This window comes from Lichenostomus cassidix, chromosome 5, assembly GCF_008360975.1.
Source record: "Lichenostomus cassidix isolate B80296 chromosome 5, HeHo_3.0, whole genome shotgun sequence".
NCBI lineage: Eukaryota > Metazoa > Chordata > Aves > Passeriformes > Meliphagidae > Lichenostomus > Lichenostomus cassidix.
In genome coordinates this window covers 36,758,689-36,778,178 of record NC_139486.1, presented here as the reverse complement: position 1 = coordinate 36,778,178, position 19,490 = coordinate 36,758,689, and the positions used below count along the sequence as shown (strand labels likewise).

At 42.1% G+C, this 19,490-nt stretch overlaps 2 protein-coding genes across 3 annotated transcripts; both read left to right on the top strand.

Moving 5' to 3' along the window:
• The first annotated feature begins 33 nt into the window (after positions 1 to 33).
• JMJD7 (jumonji domain containing 7) lies at positions 34 to 8,705 on the top strand. The gene is made up of 8 exons (XM_085062365.1): positions 34 to 138; positions 736 to 889; positions 1,784 to 2,037; positions 2,512 to 2,568; positions 3,016 to 3,111; positions 5,359 to 5,435; positions 6,521 to 6,680; positions 8,075 to 8,705. The coding sequence occupies exons 1-8, from the start codon at positions 72 to 74 to the stop codon at positions 8,161 to 8,163; spliced, it is 954 nt and encodes a 317-aa protein (XP_084918491.1). The 5' UTR covers positions 34 to 71; the 3' UTR covers positions 8,164 to 8,705.
• Positions 8,270 to 13,027, top strand: LOC146436375 (acyl-coenzyme A thioesterase 1-like). Of its 2 annotated transcripts, none has more exons than XM_085062364.1 (4): positions 8,270 to 8,357; positions 9,357 to 10,342; positions 11,660 to 11,862; positions 12,177 to 13,027. In XM_085062364.1, the coding sequence occupies exons 2-4, from the start codon at positions 9,469 to 9,471 to the stop codon at positions 12,774 to 12,776; spliced, it is 1,677 nt and encodes a 558-aa protein (XP_084918490.1). In that variant the 5' UTR covers positions 8,270 to 8,357; positions 9,357 to 9,468; the 3' UTR covers positions 12,777 to 13,027. The 2 variants fall into 2 exon arrangements, with proteins under 2 accessions (XP_084918490.1, XP_084918489.1); XM_085062363.1 differs by lacking the exon at positions 8,270 to 8,357 and adding an exon at positions 8,548 to 8,688.
• The last annotated feature ends 6,463 nt before the right edge of the window (positions 13,028 to 19,490 follow it).

The following is a 19,490-nucleotide window of genomic DNA, read 5'->3' as shown; positions in this document are numbered from 1 at the left end:
CTGCGGCTCGCTGGCTGTTCCGGGGGAAGGGGCGGGGCGGGCGGTGCCGCCTGCCGCACGGCCGGGTGCGCATGGCGGAGGGCGCGGCGCTGCGGGCCCTCAGGGGCTGCCTGGCCGCCTTCCCGCAGGAGGCCCGCGGTGAGCGCCGGAGCGAGGAGCGGGCCGGGGGAGGCCGCGGTGCCCCCGGCCGGGGCGGGCAGTGGTGCTGGGTCGGCTCCGCCGCCCTCCCGGGGCCGGGCCTGGCCGGCCGTGGGGAGCAAAGCGAGCCTGCAGCGTGGGGCGAACAGCGGCTCCCGCTGTGCTGCCAGCGTGATGGGTCCGAGGTCAAGGTGAAGCAGAAAGGCCGCCGCAAAAGAAAGCGAAACTCGAGGAAACAGTCCTTTAGTGGTTGTTTCTCTGTATATAAAATAGCAAAACAAAGCACTATTCCAGCTTCCAAAAGATCATCCTGTGGTATCACCTCTGTATGGGAGGTACACCTCCTTCACCACAGGCCCTTTATCCCCACGGGGGCTGGCCTGAGGTTTCCATCTGGCTCTGAAACCTCCCTAACACTGAGTTAGCAGAGGGATTTCTGGATCCGGGAGGGGGCACTGGGCACTGCTTGGTGTCAGCATGGTGTGGTGTGTGAAGCCTGTGTGCTGGCAGCATGGTGTGGTGTGTGAAGCCTGTGTGCTGGCAAGAGGTGGTTCTCCCGGGATTCCGAGTAACGCCGTTTACCGTTTGCCTGGACAGAGCTGGGGTGGCCAGAGTCCATACCCTATCTTGATAGGCCTCCATCTCCGCTGGAGTTTTATCGAGAGTGGGTGAGTCCGAATAAACCCTGTATCATTCGCAATGCCATCAGCCACTGGCCAGCGCTGAAGAAATGGACCTCAGCATACCTCAGGTATGAGCGAGGTGTGGAGCAGGACTGGTGCTCAGTTTTGGGTGACCTCACTGAAATCTCTTGGTTAATCTTCGCTCTTATTTGTAATATTAGCTCAGATTCCTTCCTGGTTCTGTACGAAGGTGGTCTTCCCAAGATGAGGTGTGTCTTCCTTGCACACATACTGCCCTAGCAGTTCCGATGCAGCCGGGAGGGTGGGTGTTAGGGCTGTGTGCAGCCCAACAGACCCAGGCTCTTGAAACCCAGCCAGCTGGAGTGGGGCTCTAGTACTGTAAGAGCAGACTGAGTTCTTTGTGACTGAGCACACCTTGTTTTTTTCAAAAAAATAAATGATGAGCATTTTAACAATGACTGAAATTTTAAAGAGAAGTCCCTTAAGAGAAGATTTCTGGTTAGACCTAAAATCTGTGGGTTAGATCTAGTTCTGTGGAGTTTAAAGCTAAATATCTTATGGAACTAGGAGCTGTTACCCTCATGGGGTGTGTATCAGTTTCTGTTCACCCCTTCTTGCTGGTCAATTGCTTTTGAACATGAGAACCCTTGGATTTGGCTGGGTTGAATGGCTGCAATAACATCAAGCTCTGCTATGATTGGTGAAGTGGCTGAAGAGGGCCCTCTGACTGCACAGAGGAAAAGGGAGCTCTTTTGTGAATTGTATTGTTAGGAGAGAATTCAGAGAGGAAAACGAAGCTAGAGTTGCCTTGACTGCAGGGAGCAACTGGAGCAGCGTGCCAGAGTCCTTACTAGACAGGAGAAAATCTAATTTAAAGACACCCATCCATGGAAAGATAGGCATCTTATTTTGTTGTCCTTGAAACATGTTTTGAAAATAACCAGTATGTAATATATGAGCTAATTGCAGGCCTGGATATAAACCTTTGATTTGTTTTGCAGGGAGGTAGTAGGTCCCAAGGTGGTGAGTGTAGCAGTGACACCAAATGGTTATGCAGATGCAGTGTTTCAGAACCGTTTTGTCATGCCAGAGGAGCGCCAAATGCCTTTCATGGACTTTTTGGACATTGTTGAGAAGAAAGTGACCTCTCCCAATGTATTCTATGTGCAGAAGCAGTGTTCAAACCTCACTGAGGAGTTCCCTGAACTTGTTTGTGATGTGCAGCCTGACATACCATGGATGAGTGAGGCACTGGGTAAACCCTCTGTTTCTTGTGTATTCAGTAAATATTTTGCATGGAGCTTTAAAACAATCACACTAGGTACTTGGTGAATGCTTGTTCTCTTTTTAAATGCCACAGCTCGGTTTGGTTTCATCATCTTAGAAAGCAGCAGTGGTAGAATACCTAGTAGAGTAATTCAAGTTTTGAGGTTGGATTACTCTGGAATCAGTATCTCTGTTGTGTATTGGGACCTTCACAACTGAAAAAATACCATGTAGCACTTCTTTACATTGAGTGGCTTTTGTCTGATCTAGAGTCATGTTTTGGCTCAGTGTTCCCTATGCAGAAGGAGGTTGCTGTTCACAGAGTGCTATTTGCAATGAAACCTATCATAGTTGTGAAGGAAGATACAGGACAGAAATTGGCAGAAAATTATTTGAAATGCTTTTAAAAATGACACAATTTTTTTTGTTGTTGTCATCATATCTGTTTTCCTTAACTATACAGGGAAGAAGCCTGATGCTGTGAATTTCTGGCTTGGGGAGTCAGCTGCTGTGACATCTTGTATGTATCCTATGGCACTTTAAGTCTTCTGTGTGATTTCAGCATAGGTTTAAGCTGGCTTGTTTTGAGTCAGTGGCTCAGGAGGATGGTGAGGCAAGGCAGTTCTTTTTCTGACAGGCAGTTCAGATTTTCTGACAAGGCAGTTCTATTTTAACATGCTTTTTTGCATTCTTTTTTCTGCCCTTCTGCAGCCTCCTGCTGCTGTGTCTCTGGGTGCATCTACCTGGCATTGTGTCAAGCATGGTACTGACAATTTGCTTCATTGAATAAATTTTCTACAGCATGATATTGTGACTTTCCTCTCTCACTGGCCACAAGAGGAAGAAGCAGCCTGATAATAACAGGGAAAGCTGACACTTTCAGTTTACTATAGTTTCTGCTACAGAGAAAGAAATAGCACTGATTTTCTGCCTTTCTCTGCATTTCTCTTTTTTTCCTCAATCCTAGTACATAAGGATCATTATGAGAACTTGTACTGTGTGGTATCTGGAGAGAAATATTTTCTGCTGCATCCACCAAGTGACCGTCCCTTCATCCCATACGGTACATCATTTTACTGTACAATGTGTCTGAAGGTTGGGAGGACAGACTAAAACACTGAAAGATATGAGAAAAAGGAAGCAGTGATAGCATTTTGATGTTTGTGCAGTGTTACGCTTTCTGGTGTGAAAAGAAATCTCTTCTTTTTCATGCTGTAGGTAGTTTGTAATACAAATGTTATTCTGAGGTCAGGTTTTCCAGTCCAGTAAAGTAATGGGTTCATTGATTCACACCTCGAGTCCTGTGTCCAGTTCTGGGCCACTCAGTTCAGGTAGGATATTTAGGTGCTGAAGTGAGTCCAGAGAAGGGCATTAAAGGGGTGAAGGTTCCAGAGGGTAAGTCCTGTGAGGAGCAGCTGAGGGAGCCAGGGTTGTTTAGCCTGGAGAAAAGGAGACTCAGGGGGGACTTCTTCCTGGGTGGGGGTTAGGCTCTTTTCCCAGGCAGCCAGTGACAGGATGAGAGGTAATGGTATCAAGTTGTGCCCAGGGGAGATTTAGACTGGACATTGGAAGGAATTTCTTCACATAAAGGGTGATTAGATAATGAAATGGACTGCCCAAGGGGTTGGTGGAGGCACGTCCCTGGAAAAGACTGGAGGTGGCACTTAGTGCCATGGTTTAGTTGACAAGGTGTTGTTCATTCACAGTTTGGACTCAGTGATCTCAGATCTCATCTCTTGATGTGTTTTCAAACGTAATTGACTCTCTGATACTCATGGCAGCCTCTTCAGCTTTAGAATATTTAAATTATTTAAGTATTTTGTCAGTGTTGTAGCATGTCATCTTTGATGTCTTACAGGTTTGGATTCTGCCTGCTTGCATTTCTCTAGGAAAAAAAAAGCCAGGAAGCTAAAAAAGTAGTTGTATTTTAATGAAATATTCAAGCTACTAACTGAATCTCTGAAAATTGGAGAAATGAAAAAAGATTCTTATGGCAGCATTGTTTCACAATGCTTGTTTTCAGTTTCTTTGTTTTCCTATGTGCACAGCAGTAGTTTGTTTTGTTGCATTTTCATCTAGAAGAGGCACAACCTAACTTTATGCCTCATAAGACTTAATTTTCCTATTCCTTGACTTTCAAACCATCAGATTAAGTGAATGCAGAATGTTCTATGACACAAATATAATTTTACCTAGAAGCGTGCTGCTACAATATTATATTTATGCTGGTTTTGTTTTGTTTACAACCTTGAAGTTATAAAATCACAGGATGGTTTGGGTTGAAAACGACCTTGAAGATCAATCCCCCTGCCATTCAATAGACCAAATTGTTCAAAGCTCCATCCTGCCTGCCCTTGAACATTTCCGGGGACAGGGCATCCACAACTCTCTGGGCAACCTGTTCCAGTGCCTCATGACCTCATTGTAAAAAAATTCTTCCTTATATTTAATCTAAATCTACCCTGTTTCAGTTTGATACCATTAGCCCTTGTCCTGGCCTTGGTGAAAAGTCTTTTTCTGTCTTTCTTACAAGCCCCTTTTAGGTACTAGAAGGCCACAATGAGGTTTTCTCAGCACCTTCTCTTCTCCAGGCTGGACTTCCCCAGCTCCTCAGCCTTTCTTGGAGAGGTGGTGTCGTATGTATGTGAATGTGTGAAATACATGTGTGTGAGATAGGAGTCATTTATAAAACAAGTTACTGTTAAAGCATAGAATGGAGATAATGCTTACATTTCATAGTGTGTAGTAAAAAGAAAATTCAGGTTAGCATTAGATTAATTAATGGAGACAAACTCTCTCAAGGGAAGGCTTAGAAAACCACATGTGCAGAAGCAATGAAAGAAAAGCAACTGGCAGTATCTGAAGCAGCTGATGAATCCTATCAATTAAAATTACAAGTGAAAGGCTGGCCACAAGCCACTAATAACTCTTGGGAATGCCTCCTTGCTAGACTGACCTAAGGAGAAACACCCAACTGTAGAATGATGTGTAAATCAGGAATGCATTTATGATATCTGAAAAGGAAAGAAAACAGTTACTGGAACAAAGTAGGACTGGGATACAAATAGGCTTTGAGGAGAATAAATTCTGAGAAGAAAGAAGGTTGGAATTCCAAAAAGGAAGAGAGCTTAGTATTCAGACTGACTTAAAAGAATTAAGAAACTGGTTAAAATTTGAAATAGACAAAGGGAAGGATAGTGAATACAGTAAGTTGCAAATGGTTTTCTCTTTATTTTTTTTTGTGAAAGTGTGGCATGCTCTGCCATTAGGTTCTCTGACACGTGTAATTTAATTCTTTTTCTGGTTCCAGAGCTGTATCAGCCAGCAACTTACCAGGTATCAGAAGATGGTTCATTTGAAATTGTGGATGAGAAGACTGCAGAGAAGGTAAAGAGTTTGTAAAGAATGCAATAAATACAGCAGAGAAATTTTGGGGCATTTCTGAGCCCTAAAACTCAGCATATTATGGTTGATATTTAGAAATCCTTCATTACTGGAAAGAGAATGCCCAAATATTTCACTTGTATTTTACTATTTGCAAAGGATCCCCAGCTTCCAGAAAAGACTTTTTACTGCGCACCTGAAACTATTAATATCATAAACTGTTGCCTTGCACCTCACTTAAATAGATCCACTAAAGAACTTGGAATGCATCAACAATTAAGGAATTGATTGCATTATGCCTGAAATAGACGCCTCTACATTCATTTTCTTTTGGCCCTCTACTCAGGTCTACAGTGGTATTGCCCAGTGCAATGAAACATACCTGACTGAATTAATAAATTGTATTTTCTTAGCAGTAGCAATATTTATTTGATTAAAATGCTTAGATCTGGAGGCACTTCACAAATCTCAGTGGAATCTAATCTCTCACCTTTTGCCTGTGGAAACTGTGAGTAATGCTACAACAGAACTTGAGCTGTGGCTTGTTCTCTGTTTCCAGAGTGATGCTCATGGAATCTCATTCCTGTAATGCAGTAAGTTTGGAATGCTGAGGTTTATAATTCTGTAGGTCAGAGAAAAAATTAAAGCAGGCAAGAGGGACTTTCGAGCACGAAGGGGTGTGTTAGATGCTGGAAGTAAAAATTAGACCAGAGAATTTAAGAAGAAGAAGAAAGGAATTTCTAAAAAAAGTGGTTGATGCAGATAAAGTGTTTAAGTACTGAATGTAGGAGGAACAAATGACTTAAGGGGCTCGAGGTGTTCTGAAAGTATTTTCACGAGACTGCAGTTTCATGGGTGACATTTATTACCTTTTCCCTAATTATAAATGCATCACTGAAGGAGGCACATTTTTGCATCCTTGACCTATTCCCAGCTGAATGTGGAAAGCTGTGTAGCTGTACATGTTTTGCTAGACAAAGTAAATGTTTTGTAACCTAGTGAGTTTGATTATCAGCTGTTCTTCTGAAGTTTGCACAATTTTTTTTTTTGCCAGGGTCAGTACCTTATGCATACTCTTTTGCCTTCAGGTGCCCTGGATCCCTCTGGACCCCTTGAACCCAAATCTAGAACTGTATCCAGAGTATGCTCAGGCAAAACCTTTGCAGTGTACAGTGAAAGCTGGTGAGATGTTATATCTGCCTTCTCTCTGGTTCCATCATGTTCAGCAATCTCATGGCTGTATTGCAGGTAAAATAGACTGTATTTCCAGATACATATTTGAACTGGGTGTGCAGGTGGATATCCCGCAGCAAAGCATCAGAGGGATCAAAGGTCCCTTTAAGGTTATCTGCCTCTCTGCAGGAGGGAATAACAATCTCGACAGATCCCATGGGACTGCCTCCTAGCAGCCTATTTTGCTTTTAATTTGTAGCTTTGTTTACAAGTGCTAGGGATGTAGCAGAAGACAAAGTCTTGTAGCTGTCAAGTCTGGAGAAGGATAGCTAATGCAGACCTGCATTAGACCATAATTTGAACCTGATCCAATTTCTGTTTAAGACATGCAGCTACACAGTTTGTCTGTCTAGCCTGCTAACTGCAACTGGTTACCTACATCACTTTTGCAAAGGAAATGCAAGTTGCATATGCTGTTGCCATATGGCAAAAAAAAAAAATCTGGAGGAAGAAAACCAGAAAGTGAATGACAGGTATGAATATAGATACAACAAATTCCATATAACTGAAATTTTTGCTTGTCCTTTATCTGTAATAATCCTGATAATGCTGTTCAAGAAAGAAGTATTTTGAACAGTAAAACAATTAGTATTTGTGTAACACTGTAAATATTGCAAGTCCCTTTTTTCAGTTCTTGTGATTCTGTGATAAAAAGACAAGCTAGCAATAAAGCAGTGTTTGTGATTCTTTTTGCCCAGTGCTGCTGTATCAGTCCTTGAAAATTTTTTTTAGACAAAGTAGAGTTGTTTCCAGCTGCAAGACCCTGGCCACTCTTTTTTTTTTTTCTTTGCTTAGCAGAAATGCCAGAGTTTGAGTTTATTTGTCTTTCCCTCTGTTAAATGCAGTACAGTCTGTATACACTTGAAAAATCAATATTCTCTGGGTCTGGTCCAGTGAATATCTGAAGCTAAAGCGTATCCTCTTCCAAGAAGCATTGGTACAACATTACAGTGTATGGCTTAATTTTCCTAGGAGAGGTACCCCAAAATTAGCATAAGAAACAGAATTAAATCACTGTCTAATGGATGACCACTGTGAAGTAGTGGTGAATTTGCCATCCTTTACATAGGAAGAGAGGTTCCCATCTAGATATTAAAGTTTGCAGTTTGATATTTTTGTCTAAATTTTTTGTTCCTAAGTGTTCTGTCATCTTCTGCTCCAATGAATCTCCAGTATAGCATCTGAAGTTGGTTTGGGTTAAGACAGAGTTGCCTTGGCAGCACTATTGAAGAACTCCATTGTTTGCTTACGTGATTTTTGGCTGTAGCCAAAGTTTTGCTCATTTCAAAGTTCAGTCAGTAATAAAGAAGAGCCTGTACTAACTGAACTGTGTAAAATAGTCTGTGAGCACATTTGTAAGTCATTACATTCTAGCCTTAAAATGTTTTTCCCTTTTCTTGTCTCCTCAGTGAATTATTGGTATGACATGGAATATGACATTAAATACAGCTATTATCAACTACTAGATTGTCTCACAAAAACTGTGAAAATGCTATAGCAAAGGTGGGAGACTCAAGCTTGGATTGCCTGTTTCTGATGTGATACAATCATCAGCATCTGCGACTGGAGTACAAACACTTTTTCCCTGAAAAGAACTGAACATTAAATTATCGTCAACAACACCTGCCAAACACATCATGGCTATTCTGCTTGATTTCAGAGTCCAGACCAATTTGCCACAACTTTTGGTTTGTAAGTAGAACTTTGATAGCAGCATTTTTAGGCCTTTGAGTGTTGCCTCGGTGGTGAGCAAAATAAAGTTTGAAGGGAGGCAATGCAGGTTTTCAAAATCCCAAAATGGAAGCTCTGACTGTTTGTTCAGACCTCCAGATTGTTTTCATAACAATCCAAGTGGACAAGGAAGGATCTGCTCTGCCACCCACCCATGCATCAGGCTGTATCAGGCTGCATCAGTCCAACATATGCATTCTGCTTAAGGCAAAAGTCTGTCCTGCAGTAATTCACTAAGTTCAGTGGCTGTGGTGTTTTGGTGGTGAGAAACTACAACTTCTGCAATAAATAGGTCAATTTAAAAGCTTATTTCTGTACTAATTTTCTTCCAAAGTAAGCAATGGCTGGAGGATGTGTAGGAGGACACATAAAAGTCAATGGTGGCTATTTTCTATGTTAAGCTACATGTTTTTTATTGCTGTTTTGTATTTCTTTCTACTGTTGTCTTTAAACATATCTGCATTCTCTTGCATCCTGAGGGATGATTTTGGAGTTGCTTTGCCAGATCTGCAACGTCTGCATATCATCTGTGTTCTTGTGGCATGATGTTTGATTCTGCAGCTTGTAGGCTCATTGATTGTTTCATTCCTTTGCCATTAATTGCTGCTTAGTGCATGGTCAGGCAAGTTGTTTGAACCAGGAGCCTATTTCTGCACCCATAATTCCCATTTGTATTTTCACAGAATGGGATGAGACTACTCACATGGCTGAGACCCCCAGGGTAGGACTAGAAGGCTATTAAATACACAGATATTGCAAAAATGTAATATTGTTGTTTATGCAAACCAAAGCTGATGTTTATTGTCAAATCTTCAAACAGTTCATTAGAAACATTAGCAATATAGGGGATATTTATTTTGCATGTATTTGTCAGGAAAATACAGATACTGTTTAAACAAGATTGAGTATTGGGAAGAAAAATTTAGTAATTGTTTTACTTTGTTTGTTTTGGTTTTTTAGAGAAACATAGCATAAAGTTTCGTTTTACCTTGTGGTCCTTGTCCAAAAATGGCAGACAGCTCAAGAGGGATTAAGGGATTAAGAGCAGGCTTTGTTTCGTGGCTAGATTAAGATGTCATGCTGCTTCAGGCTTTCCAGCTTGTTTGTGTTTACTGTACCTTGGCAAAGGCTCACAAGGCAGTTCTGCAGTCAGGTATGGAATTTCCTGCAACGAGGGGCTGGCAATTTGGATATCTCTTTTTGCTGCTTTGGGGTTTTTAATTTAGTCTCTATAACCACAAGTAAAAGCACTCGGCAGGAACAAGTGACAGCTTGTGCCCGTGCGAGTGACTGGTGTCCCTGTGCCCCTCCTGCCCGAGTGTCGGGCGGCAGGCGTGCTCCGAACTACGTCTCCCAGCTGCCCGTGCTCCGACTGAAGGAAATGGTGACGATGATTCCTCTTGGACTTTGGACAGATCGTTTAATCCCGAGAGAGGACAGGCTGCTGGGGACCGTGTCTCACGCAGTTTCGGGCGGCCCGTGGCTCGCAGGGATGGCGGTGCGGGTGGCCGTGCTGCCGTCCCCCCGGTGCCTGTTCGATGAGCCTGTGCAGATCCGGGTGGCTGGTCTGCAGCCGCGGCAGGCGGTCACCCTACGGGCCAGCCTGGTGGACGAGAGCGGGGAGCTTTTCCAAGCCCACGCTCTCTACAGAGCTGGCAGCAGCGGAGAGCTCGACCTCAGCCGCTCCCCAGCGCTGGGCGGCAGCTATTTGGGAGTGGAGCCGATGGGGCTGCTCTGGGCTCTGCAGTCCAAAACACCCTATAAGCGCCTGGCAAAGAGGAACGTCCTGACCCCTTTCTGTGTGGACTTGGAAGTGTATGAGGGCCATGGGGACATGAGCCGGTTGCTGGCAAAATGCACCAATGAACGATTGTTTTTAGGAGAGGGGGTGAAGAGGATTTCGGTCAGAGAAGGTCGTCTCAGAGCAACCCTATTCCTCCCTCCTGGTGAGTTTTAATTTCGTTCTAGTTTTCCAGGTGTGAGTGACACCACATATTATGCCCCGTGGTCCCTGAATGCACTCAGCAACCCAGAGCAAAGCCTCGGCTAGCACTTCCCTCAGCCTGTGCCTCTCCAGATACTTGGATCCTCACAGCAGAGCAAAGAGGAGCAGGTGTTGCCCGGCGGGGCAAGGGCCAAGGCAGGGGTCTGATGCTGCAGGGAGGGCAGCAGTGGTAACACAGGGTGTCTCCTTGTTGTTCAGGTTGAGTGTCTTGACCCCTCCTGCAGTGAGAGCTCTGTCAAAAAGTGTGTTTATTTCTTAGCTGTTCTATTTAGCTGACCGGACAAAGGCCCTTGGTCCTTGGCAGAGCTGTGATGCATGACAGCTCTGGCTGTGGAGTGAAGAATAATGAGGTATGGTGGGAGCACTGGACTCAGGCTGCAGCCAGCCTAGGCTGCTCCAGCAGCTGCTCCAGATCTTCCTGCAGGCTCTGGACTTGTCTCTCTGTGTCTCTCTTTAGCTAAGGAAAAGCCAAAGAAAGAAGTGATTGAGCAGCTGGACTGCATGGGATACTTAGGAAGATGGGACACAAATGGGGAAAAACAAGATCTTTAATTAAACAGGTCCCATATTTCTCAACTCCATACACAGACAGTGCTGAGAATGGATCCTGTGCAAAGCTGCTTTAAGCCCTGAAGTGTTTTTGTTCCTTGAGTGGAACTTAAACATGACTATCTTGTTCTGTAATTAACAAACAGTGCCTTGCAGCTGCAGTGATACCACATCTTGTAAGGGAAATCTGGCTATAAGAATGGGCAGAGCAGTGGCAGGAAAGGAAGGTCCTATTGCTGCAGGAGAGCTGAGAAGCCCAGGGGTAGTTACCCAGATCTTGCTGAAGCCTGAATTAGCACAGGTCAGTGCTGGCATTTGTGAGTATCCTTCGTAACCCAAGGATCCCCTCCATGGCATACCTCCTAGGACAGTTCCTAAGGAAGAGCCACTTTTCAGTAATACTGTTTTTCACTGATCCTCAATGGCCTGAGGACTTGTAGGCCAATGCCAGCTGAAATTCAGGATGAGAGAAAGATGTCCAACATGTGAACTTCCTGTAACGAGTTCCTAAGAGAGAAAAGAAATAATCCAAATTCATGTCCTTACATTCATTTTGTGTGTTCCTGAGAATGGTAGCCACCACAGATGGCTTCAGAGGATGATTTTCTTCTGATATGTGCTGTCCTGATATGTGCTGAGGGGGCACCACAAAAGGACAACTCTAGGAACTTTTCTTTTTGGTTATACATACACACCGCTTTCATTGCAGGACCTGGCCCATTCCCTGGGCTTATTGATTTGTATGGATCTGGAGGAGGTCTTATTGAATACAGAGCAAGTCTTCTAGCTAGCAGAGGCTTCGTGACTCTGGCTCTCGCGTACGTGTCCTTTGAAGATATCCCTGCTATGCCAGAGGTTCTTGAACTGAGCTATTTTGAGGAGGCTGTGAACTTTTTGCGGAAGCAGCAGCAGGTAGGAGAAAAATTATGGTGCTGTTCCTGTTGGAAACTGTTTTCCAGTTTTCTAATCCATTCCTGGAGTAGAAGTAAAAAACTGCTTAAGCAGGAAATAGTAGTTTTTTACTAGTTTTGCATTTTTAAAGGTTTTAGAAGGGAAAAAAAATCCATTGGCTTTTTTTTACCGTTTCTGAGATATTACAAGCTTTGCAGGGGCAGAAGATGAGTGGTCTTAGTTGGATGAGGAGTGAGGAAGCAGAACTGGAGAGGTTATGTAGGCTCAGGAAATAAAGAGTAGTTAATAATATTGTTTTCATTATTCCATTTCAGGTGAAAGATACTGGGATTGGTGTTTTGGGCTTGTCTAAAGGAGGTGATCTAGCCCTTTCCATCGCTACATTTCTACCTGGCATCAAGGCAGCTGTCAGCATATCTGGAAGTAGTTTTAATTCCTTTGTTCCCCTGAAAGGGGATGGCTTCACTATTCCTCCTCAACCATATGACTTGGGAAGGATGAAGATCAGTGAGAAATCTGTAGTAGATTTTACAGATGTTGTAGATGATCACATGGACCCAGCAACTTGGGACTGTCGAATTCCCGTGGAGAGGTCCTTAGCCAAGTTCCTCTTCCTGTGTGGACTGGATGACAGGAACTGGAAAAGTTCCCTCTATTGCCAGGAGGCTGTTCAGCGCCTTCAGCAGCACGGACGGGAAGTGGAGTTTTACTCCTATTCTGGAGCAGGGCACCTCTTGGAGCCACCATACTTGCCTCTGTGCCAGGTTTCAATCCACAGGGTGCTTGGGATGTTAGTGCATTGGGGAGGGCAGTGGAGAGAGCATGCTAAAGCCCAAGAAGATGTGTGGCACAGGATACAGGCCTTTTTCTGGCAACATTTGATGGACTCAGACATCCCTAAGAGCAAACTGTAGTGGAAGGTGTCAAAGATGCTGGCCAGGGTTGGTATTTCAGCACTCACTGGATCTTAGAAACTCACCAAAAGTTTCCTGGACTGCCTTCCTTTAAACTCCGCTGTTGCGTAGTTGTTTATTTTCATTCCCCAAATAATTTTTCATTTTTTAGTTGAATTTCAGTTGTCTTCTCGCCCCAGCTTCACGTAGATTGGCATCATCTGGTCTGTCTGTGTGCTGTAGTCTGAAATAAACATAACATCCAATCATGTGTATTGCATTTTTACTGAGCTATCTTTGCCTTCAATCTGCAACCATCTCCTTTCATAAGAAGAAATACTCTCACAGGAGGAGTTTTCTGTTGAATTGTTTAGTCTTGCACCTTTAACTAACCTAGATATAGTGTTTTTGTTGGACAACACATTAGTACACTCATCTTTCCTCCTGGTATATTGTCTTCTCCCATTTTGTAGTAAAAGTGTTGCAGTAGTTCTCATCTAAGCTAAGGGAAGAGGCACTCTTCTGGCTTAATCAGAAGTGCAGTGATAACATTTTTTTTCTGGTACCTCAACCCAGAAGTGAATTTACCCAGGTCACCCTTGTTGTATCTCCTGCTGACTCCATATCAGTTATGTATTACGGTAAAGTTTTCACTGCAATGCCAAGTTAAGTGCAATGTGCAATGTATTTATGTGTGCACAGTTTGCTTGAGATAATCTTAATGAAGCCTTCAACTATCTTTACACCTGTCAATACATTAGGGAACAATCTGGGTGTAGCCACAAAACTGTCACTTCACCCGACAGAGTTCATGAACAGAAGTCCTCACCTCCTGTCAGGAAGAGAAGTGTTGGAGTCTGCATTTTTGCACCCTGCTCAAGATGAGGGTGATACAGATGTGCTAAGTACTTGCTCTCATATGGTGAAAGTTAGTTTATCTCCAGTTTGGGTGGGGTGGGGGGAGAATAAAGCTGCTGCTGCTGAATTCCCAGCAGCCCTGTGGAATGGGCTGCCTCAGTGGTCCTGCCACTATGGCAGACAGCTGTGGGCTCAGTGACAGCTAAGAAATGCCACTCTCTGAGAGAGGACTGACCTCTCTGAGAGAGGACTGACCTCATATGGGGAGAATGTGCATTTTCTCACCCTTTATGAGTGTCCAAACCTGCCAAGGGTGGCTATAATCTACCTTGTGCTTTGTTTGCCTGTGTCCTGCGTGGACTGTGGTTGTTCCAGATGTTTAGTGAGTGGGTAGGACCTGGCAACAGAGTAACGTCTAGCATCAGGGAAAGTCAAACACATTTAAGCAGTTCCATTTGAGTAAGGGACATTGTCTTTTCCCTAATTTTTTCCGTTTTATTGCAGCAGTCAAAAAACCATGGGCTGACCATCCACATTTTCCTCAGACTCAGGGCCTTAGGCTGTGAGTTTCTGTGGTATGAGTAATTCTGTTCTTTTGTTTTCACTGAACACAGGTTTATACAAAACAGTGTGTTGTTCTCCAGCCTGTGGGATAATTCACATTTATTTTAATCTCTTCTGAGGGAAAACCAAGCTTTCCTAGCCTTTAATGGGCAGTTTAAAAATCTACAGTTTGCATTACAAAATTGTGAATTTCTGAGAAAATACATAATCTATAGGAAACTACCATTACAAATAAAAATACTTTCCATCAGTAAATCAACAGTGTGGTCAGTGATACGTACATCCAGTTACGTTGTCACATTCAGCAGTCAGGTTCAAAGAAAACAGTGTTGAAAATAAAGGATGAAGGGAGCTGACTGGTGACTCCATTGATGAGGACAGCACATAGGACCTCTTTCTTTTGTTTCTCTGGAATGAAAGCTTTGCTACCCATTTAAAAGCCCTTTATTTATCACTTGGATGGCATCTGACAAAAAAGACTGAAAAAACTAATTTAGCTGAGCAACTCGGGGCCACATACCAGAAAATATTCAAGCCAACTGAGTTGCACTGGAAATACTTTTAAACTTAAATTTGAAACTTACCTTCAGGAAATAGAAACTGGTGTCAGACTAATATAAAATAACTGGAAATGGCGTAATTTCAGTAAAGCACTTCTGCCTGTTTTTAAGATGTTCTTCAGCATTTTGCTGAAGACTTTGACTTAACATTTCTTCTGCTGAAGAGATGATTTAGACCAATAAGGCTAAGATCATGTTGTTTTTCCAAGTCAATATTCTACTAATTGTAGGCTATTGAGTCAGAATGCTTTATGTCGTTTCTCCAGGCATGCTGAATAGAGACAACGTTATTCAAGAACAATGTGAAAGTTACTATTTAATTAAAGATAATAGATAACTGATAAAACTAATAGAAATTGGATGGGAAAGGCTGTTCTTGTAATCTGCTTGTAATTGAGAAGTGCTTCAGATAAAATAGAGTATCAAAGGACTAGTTTGAAATAGTCCATAGTTTGTCTTGATTCGTACATAGCCATCTCCTGTTTAGCACTTTGTACTACCTTTCTATTATGAGAAGAAGAGAATCTCCCCACATTTAAGTAGCTATGGACTAGTTTATTATAAGGGAACAGTATATCTTAGAGTGATCTTTAGGGCAGGATGATTTTCCTAGCTACCATGGAATCAGGCAACAATGGAGAGTGCTGATTTGCCCAATGCATTCTTAAAATTTTCTATCTTTGCATTGGTGCAACTTCTGGTATCTCTACATAGAAAGGAGACTACAGGAAAAGGAGAGTGAGAAAAAGCATGTCCTTGAGTGGAACATCTCTACTCACCTTTAGCCTTACTTTACTGCTCAGAGCCCACAAAACTGAAATAATCTGGGTGAATGCAATCTAAATTGTATGAAGCATATTTATTGTACAGTTTTAATTTAGGTGTCCCTGAAGCCACCCACAGACTGCACACTGTGAGACTTTTGGACACAGCTTATCCTTTTCCTTGTGGGTTTTCTGTATCGCAGTGCAGATGATTTATTCACACAGCTTCATCCTCCTGTCCTATCTACTCAGTAACCCTTCGTGAAATGCTCCAGGGACTCCTAACAATGTGAAAACATTTGGGCACTGCGTGGAGCAATCAGTGTCTTCTTGTACTTTTAAAGGCTTCATGAAAAAGCCTATGGGATTCTCTCTTCACCCTTTGCTGTATATGTTGTAAGACTGTGTATAGCTGAGAAAGAAAGAATTTCATGGTGTTCTTTCTGGAGACCTGAAACTATGAAGACCAATGAGTTTGATTGGACACAAGTGAAAACTGACCCTGAAGCACTTTGATATGCAGACGGTATAACTTGGAGGAAACTGCAGAATGAAAGTAGTCAAAATGCCTTTATTAGCAAAAAGTGAACCAGAGGTACAGAAGAGGTGAAACATTTTTGAGAAAGTGGCTGTCTCTGCAGAAGTAGTGGGTATTTGAGGTTTCAGTTGAACTTGAATAGGGACTGTGCTGAGCAAGGAGATTTCAGTGCTATTGTGCTTCTGTGAGACTAGGAGCTTCTTACTCAGGTGAAGCAGTGTCTCTGAGTGGCGTCTGCAAGCAAGGTTATTTCATGGCCACAGAAAAGGAGCAGTGAAGTGAAAGATGAGAATATATTTTGTGTAGTATAATTTAGAAGCCACTTTTCTCCATTTCATGTTTCTGTTTCCTGTGCATTTTTGGCAGACTAAAGATTTAGGTTTGTTTTTTTTAAAATTTAATTCATGTAAAAAGCTTAAAGAGCTTAGTCAATTCTGTAATACATTACCAGACCATTTGTTACCAAGCTGTAGGATAAGGCCAATGTTTAGTGACAAAATAAAAATAGTAAAAATTTTTTATAGTAGTATTTTGCTTAGAAATTTATAACTCTACCATTTCAGGAAAAAAAAATCATATTCTGCACTTTTTAGTGTTCTGTACATGTTATTCAGAAATGGAATCTGAACCAAATGTAGTATTAAGCACAGAGAAAGCAATACTTTAAGTCTGGTGAGAAGGAAGATTAATATTTCCAATGAACTAGCACTCCTTGCAGTATTTGCTGCAAAATATTGCTACTATTTTTCATTGTCCAGGACAAAAATTAGAAATGCTGAGTCTTAAAAAATTGTCAGGGCAAAATTTGCATTAAACCTAAATATGTCTGTACCTGATTCTGGATAGCACTCAGAGAAAGATGATTAAATTAGTTACATTCTATTTATTTAGGATTGTATATTTTCAATTCCTTAAGATGCTGAACTTCCAACGTTTTGCATTTAGACTAGAAATTTATGTTTGCATTAAAGTCACTTCAGTGAAAGATGTGTTTTTATGGGTTTTTAAAACTCTTTTAAGAATTCTTTGCTGCACAGAGGGACAGTCATGTCTTTTTTCTGATTAGTGATCTAATTAAGATGTGATCCTGTGAAAAGCAAAACAACAAGAGGATTAAAATGTTCTGCTGGATCAAAGAAGGAAACAGCAGGAATGTGCATGGGGCTAAGGAGAAGCGGGGTTGAGCAGTACTGTGCCTTTCAGGGTCGGTTGCCTTATGCCAAGCTAAGATAATTGAGAAACTAGTACAGTTTTCAGTTATGTTTGTAATAACTAGTCTAGCGGGTTCTAAATCGTGGTCCATTTCTGTGTCCAGTGAAGTGAATGCTTGGTGACTTATCGTGTGCTGCCCTTGTTTACAGCAGATCTGGTCCTGAAGGAGTGAGGTATTTGACAGTGCAGAGAAAATTGTGAAATACAAATGTTAGATAAGAGACGAGTTGGGTAGATGGTTCAGAGGAAATGTCCTGCAGAGGAACAGGGTATGTGCATATCTCTGCTTTCATCTAGAAAAGGAAGTTCAAATGCACTGCTGTCGTTTTAATATGCTATGAATTCAGCAAGATAGTTTTGAATCAATAATCCTGTGCCATCTGCAGGAGTCTGTCCCTGCACAGTGTCAGTCTGATGTTCTCAGACATCCAGCAGTAACTCAAAATGGATTAATTTTAGCTGCACAGTGCTCTGACTCCAGCCATTCTCCAATCTCTGTATTATTTCAGATCAGACATGATACCTAACAACATCACTGCTATTGTGGTGGAAGGATAAGAGGTCAGTGGTCTGTACTTTTTGGTGGAAATGTCACATCCAATCGCTGAAACAGCCCAGCATTTACTGCTTCCATGACAGTCTGCATACCACTCTCTGTAAAGCTGAGACTTCCTAGGCTTCATTTAGATCAGCAGTGTGCAGTGGCAATTATGCTCTTTCAAGCCTTCTCAGGAATCTTGTTTTTTCTGTGGCTGTCTTCCCTCACCTGAGGGCCTAATGTCTGCTCTCTTTTTTTTCCCTCTATCGTTGCCAGTTTTGCTTCTGTCACGCTGACCAAGATCCAGGCCATTCCAATTCCAGGGCACTTTGCTTGGTCTGCTGGTGGAGGGTAGCACTCTCAGCAGTGCATAAGGGCAAAGCCAGAAACGTGTATGATAACACAGGCAATGAGGAACCACGATGCTTTCACTGGTGGTAATATTATGTTGACTCGTTGACAAATTACCTCACATTGGTCTTGTTTCTGGCAAATGACCTTTAGGTAGGTCTGAAGGACAACCCTGCAGTGTAGATTGGGTGCAATGGAAGGTCTCTGCTAGTCTAAGAGTTGTAAAACTAAGAGGGTACTCTGCTGCTAGAATGGGACATGCTCACTATATTTACAGTGGTTTATGACTATATGCAGCATGTTTTGTATGTGATGAGGAACACTGAAAAGTGCACCATGTGTGGCACCTCAGCAACAAAAAGTGAGATCTGGGGAGTCGATGGCCATTCACATGGGTCATTCAGTGTGGACTAATGGTTAACTTGAAGTTGGTTTTGTTAGTTTAAGTTTTGGCCTAGTTTAGTTTTTAAGAATTATTCCAAGGAGACCTTGAGGTGGCTGTTGTTTTTCACATTGTTCATTTCAAGTTGAGTTTGCCACTACCAAAAGGAATGCACAGGGTAGCTTTAGTTGTGCTTAATTCAAAGTAACATCTGCAATAATCAGGTAGTTTGACTAAGGTTCCCATTGTCTTCTTAGAAAAAAAAATAAAGAGAAAGGGCAGAAGAGTATCTTGGAGATCAATCCGTACATTTCATTTGTCAGGAACATCCCTATACAAAAGGGAAGTTAATTATTTCAAAATTGTCTAGATTTTATCAGGCACAGGGATTTTGCCTTTTGAATCAAAACTCACCATGAAAGTAATTTTGTTGAAATTAATTTAAAAAATTGGTTATGATTGCCATAGCAATATTCCTGTCACAGCTCCTGTAAGATTTCTTGTCCTTCTCAGTCTGAGTTCCTTTAGAGGTTTGTTCATAGTTTTCATGATCAGCGAATGATTAATGCCTGCAGTCACTGTTTGATTGTGTCTTACAGTCTCTCAAATGATTTGCAATACTTATCAATTTTATCATCATCTTTAAGCTCTGTGCAAGAAAATACTGTGCAGCTCAAACATGTTAGCTTTAAAAAGGTAATCGATTACAAGTCCTGTTGCCCGCTACTGTCTCATGAGTGGTTTTTTTTTTAGTAGTTTTTCTACTTTATGATGGGAAAATAAGTAGAAATATTTCATTCCAGTCCAGTACTGCAGTGGAATTTCAGTATGTGAAATACTCAAAATTAAAATTGTAACTCAGCTAGACAAATCAAAAATTAACCAAAATAAAGGTATAAATTTTGCATAAATTTGCATATAAAAAAAGAAAAAAACCACGCATTTAAGGACTATAAATTATTAAATTG

Excerpts from the sequence above, each read along its gene's own strand:
- JMJD7 (XM_085062365.1), top strand. The coding sequence starts at position 72 with ATGGCGGAGGGCGCGGCGCTGCGGGCCCTCAGGGGCTGCCTGGCCGCC. Across the intron at positions 2,569-3,015 it reads GTCAGCTGCTGTGACATCTT|TACATAAGGATCATTATGAG; the intron begins GTATGTATCCTA and ends CCTCAATCCTAG. Across the intron at positions 5,436-6,520 it reads ATGAGAAGACTGCAGAGAAG|GTGCCCTGGATCCCTCTGGA; the intron begins GTAAAGAGTTTG and ends TTTTGCCTTCAG.
- LOC146436375 (XM_085062364.1), top strand. The coding sequence starts at position 9,469 with ATGTCATGCTGCTTCAGGCTTTCCAGCTTGTTTGTGTTTACTGTACCT. Across the intron at positions 10,343-11,659 it reads AACCCTATTCCTCCCTCCTG|GACCTGGCCCATTCCCTGGG; the intron begins GTGAGTTTTAAT and ends CTTTCATTGCAG. Across the intron at positions 11,863-12,176 it reads TTTTGCGGAAGCAGCAGCAG|GTGAAAGATACTGGGATTGG; the intron begins GTAGGAGAAAAA and ends ATTCCATTTCAG.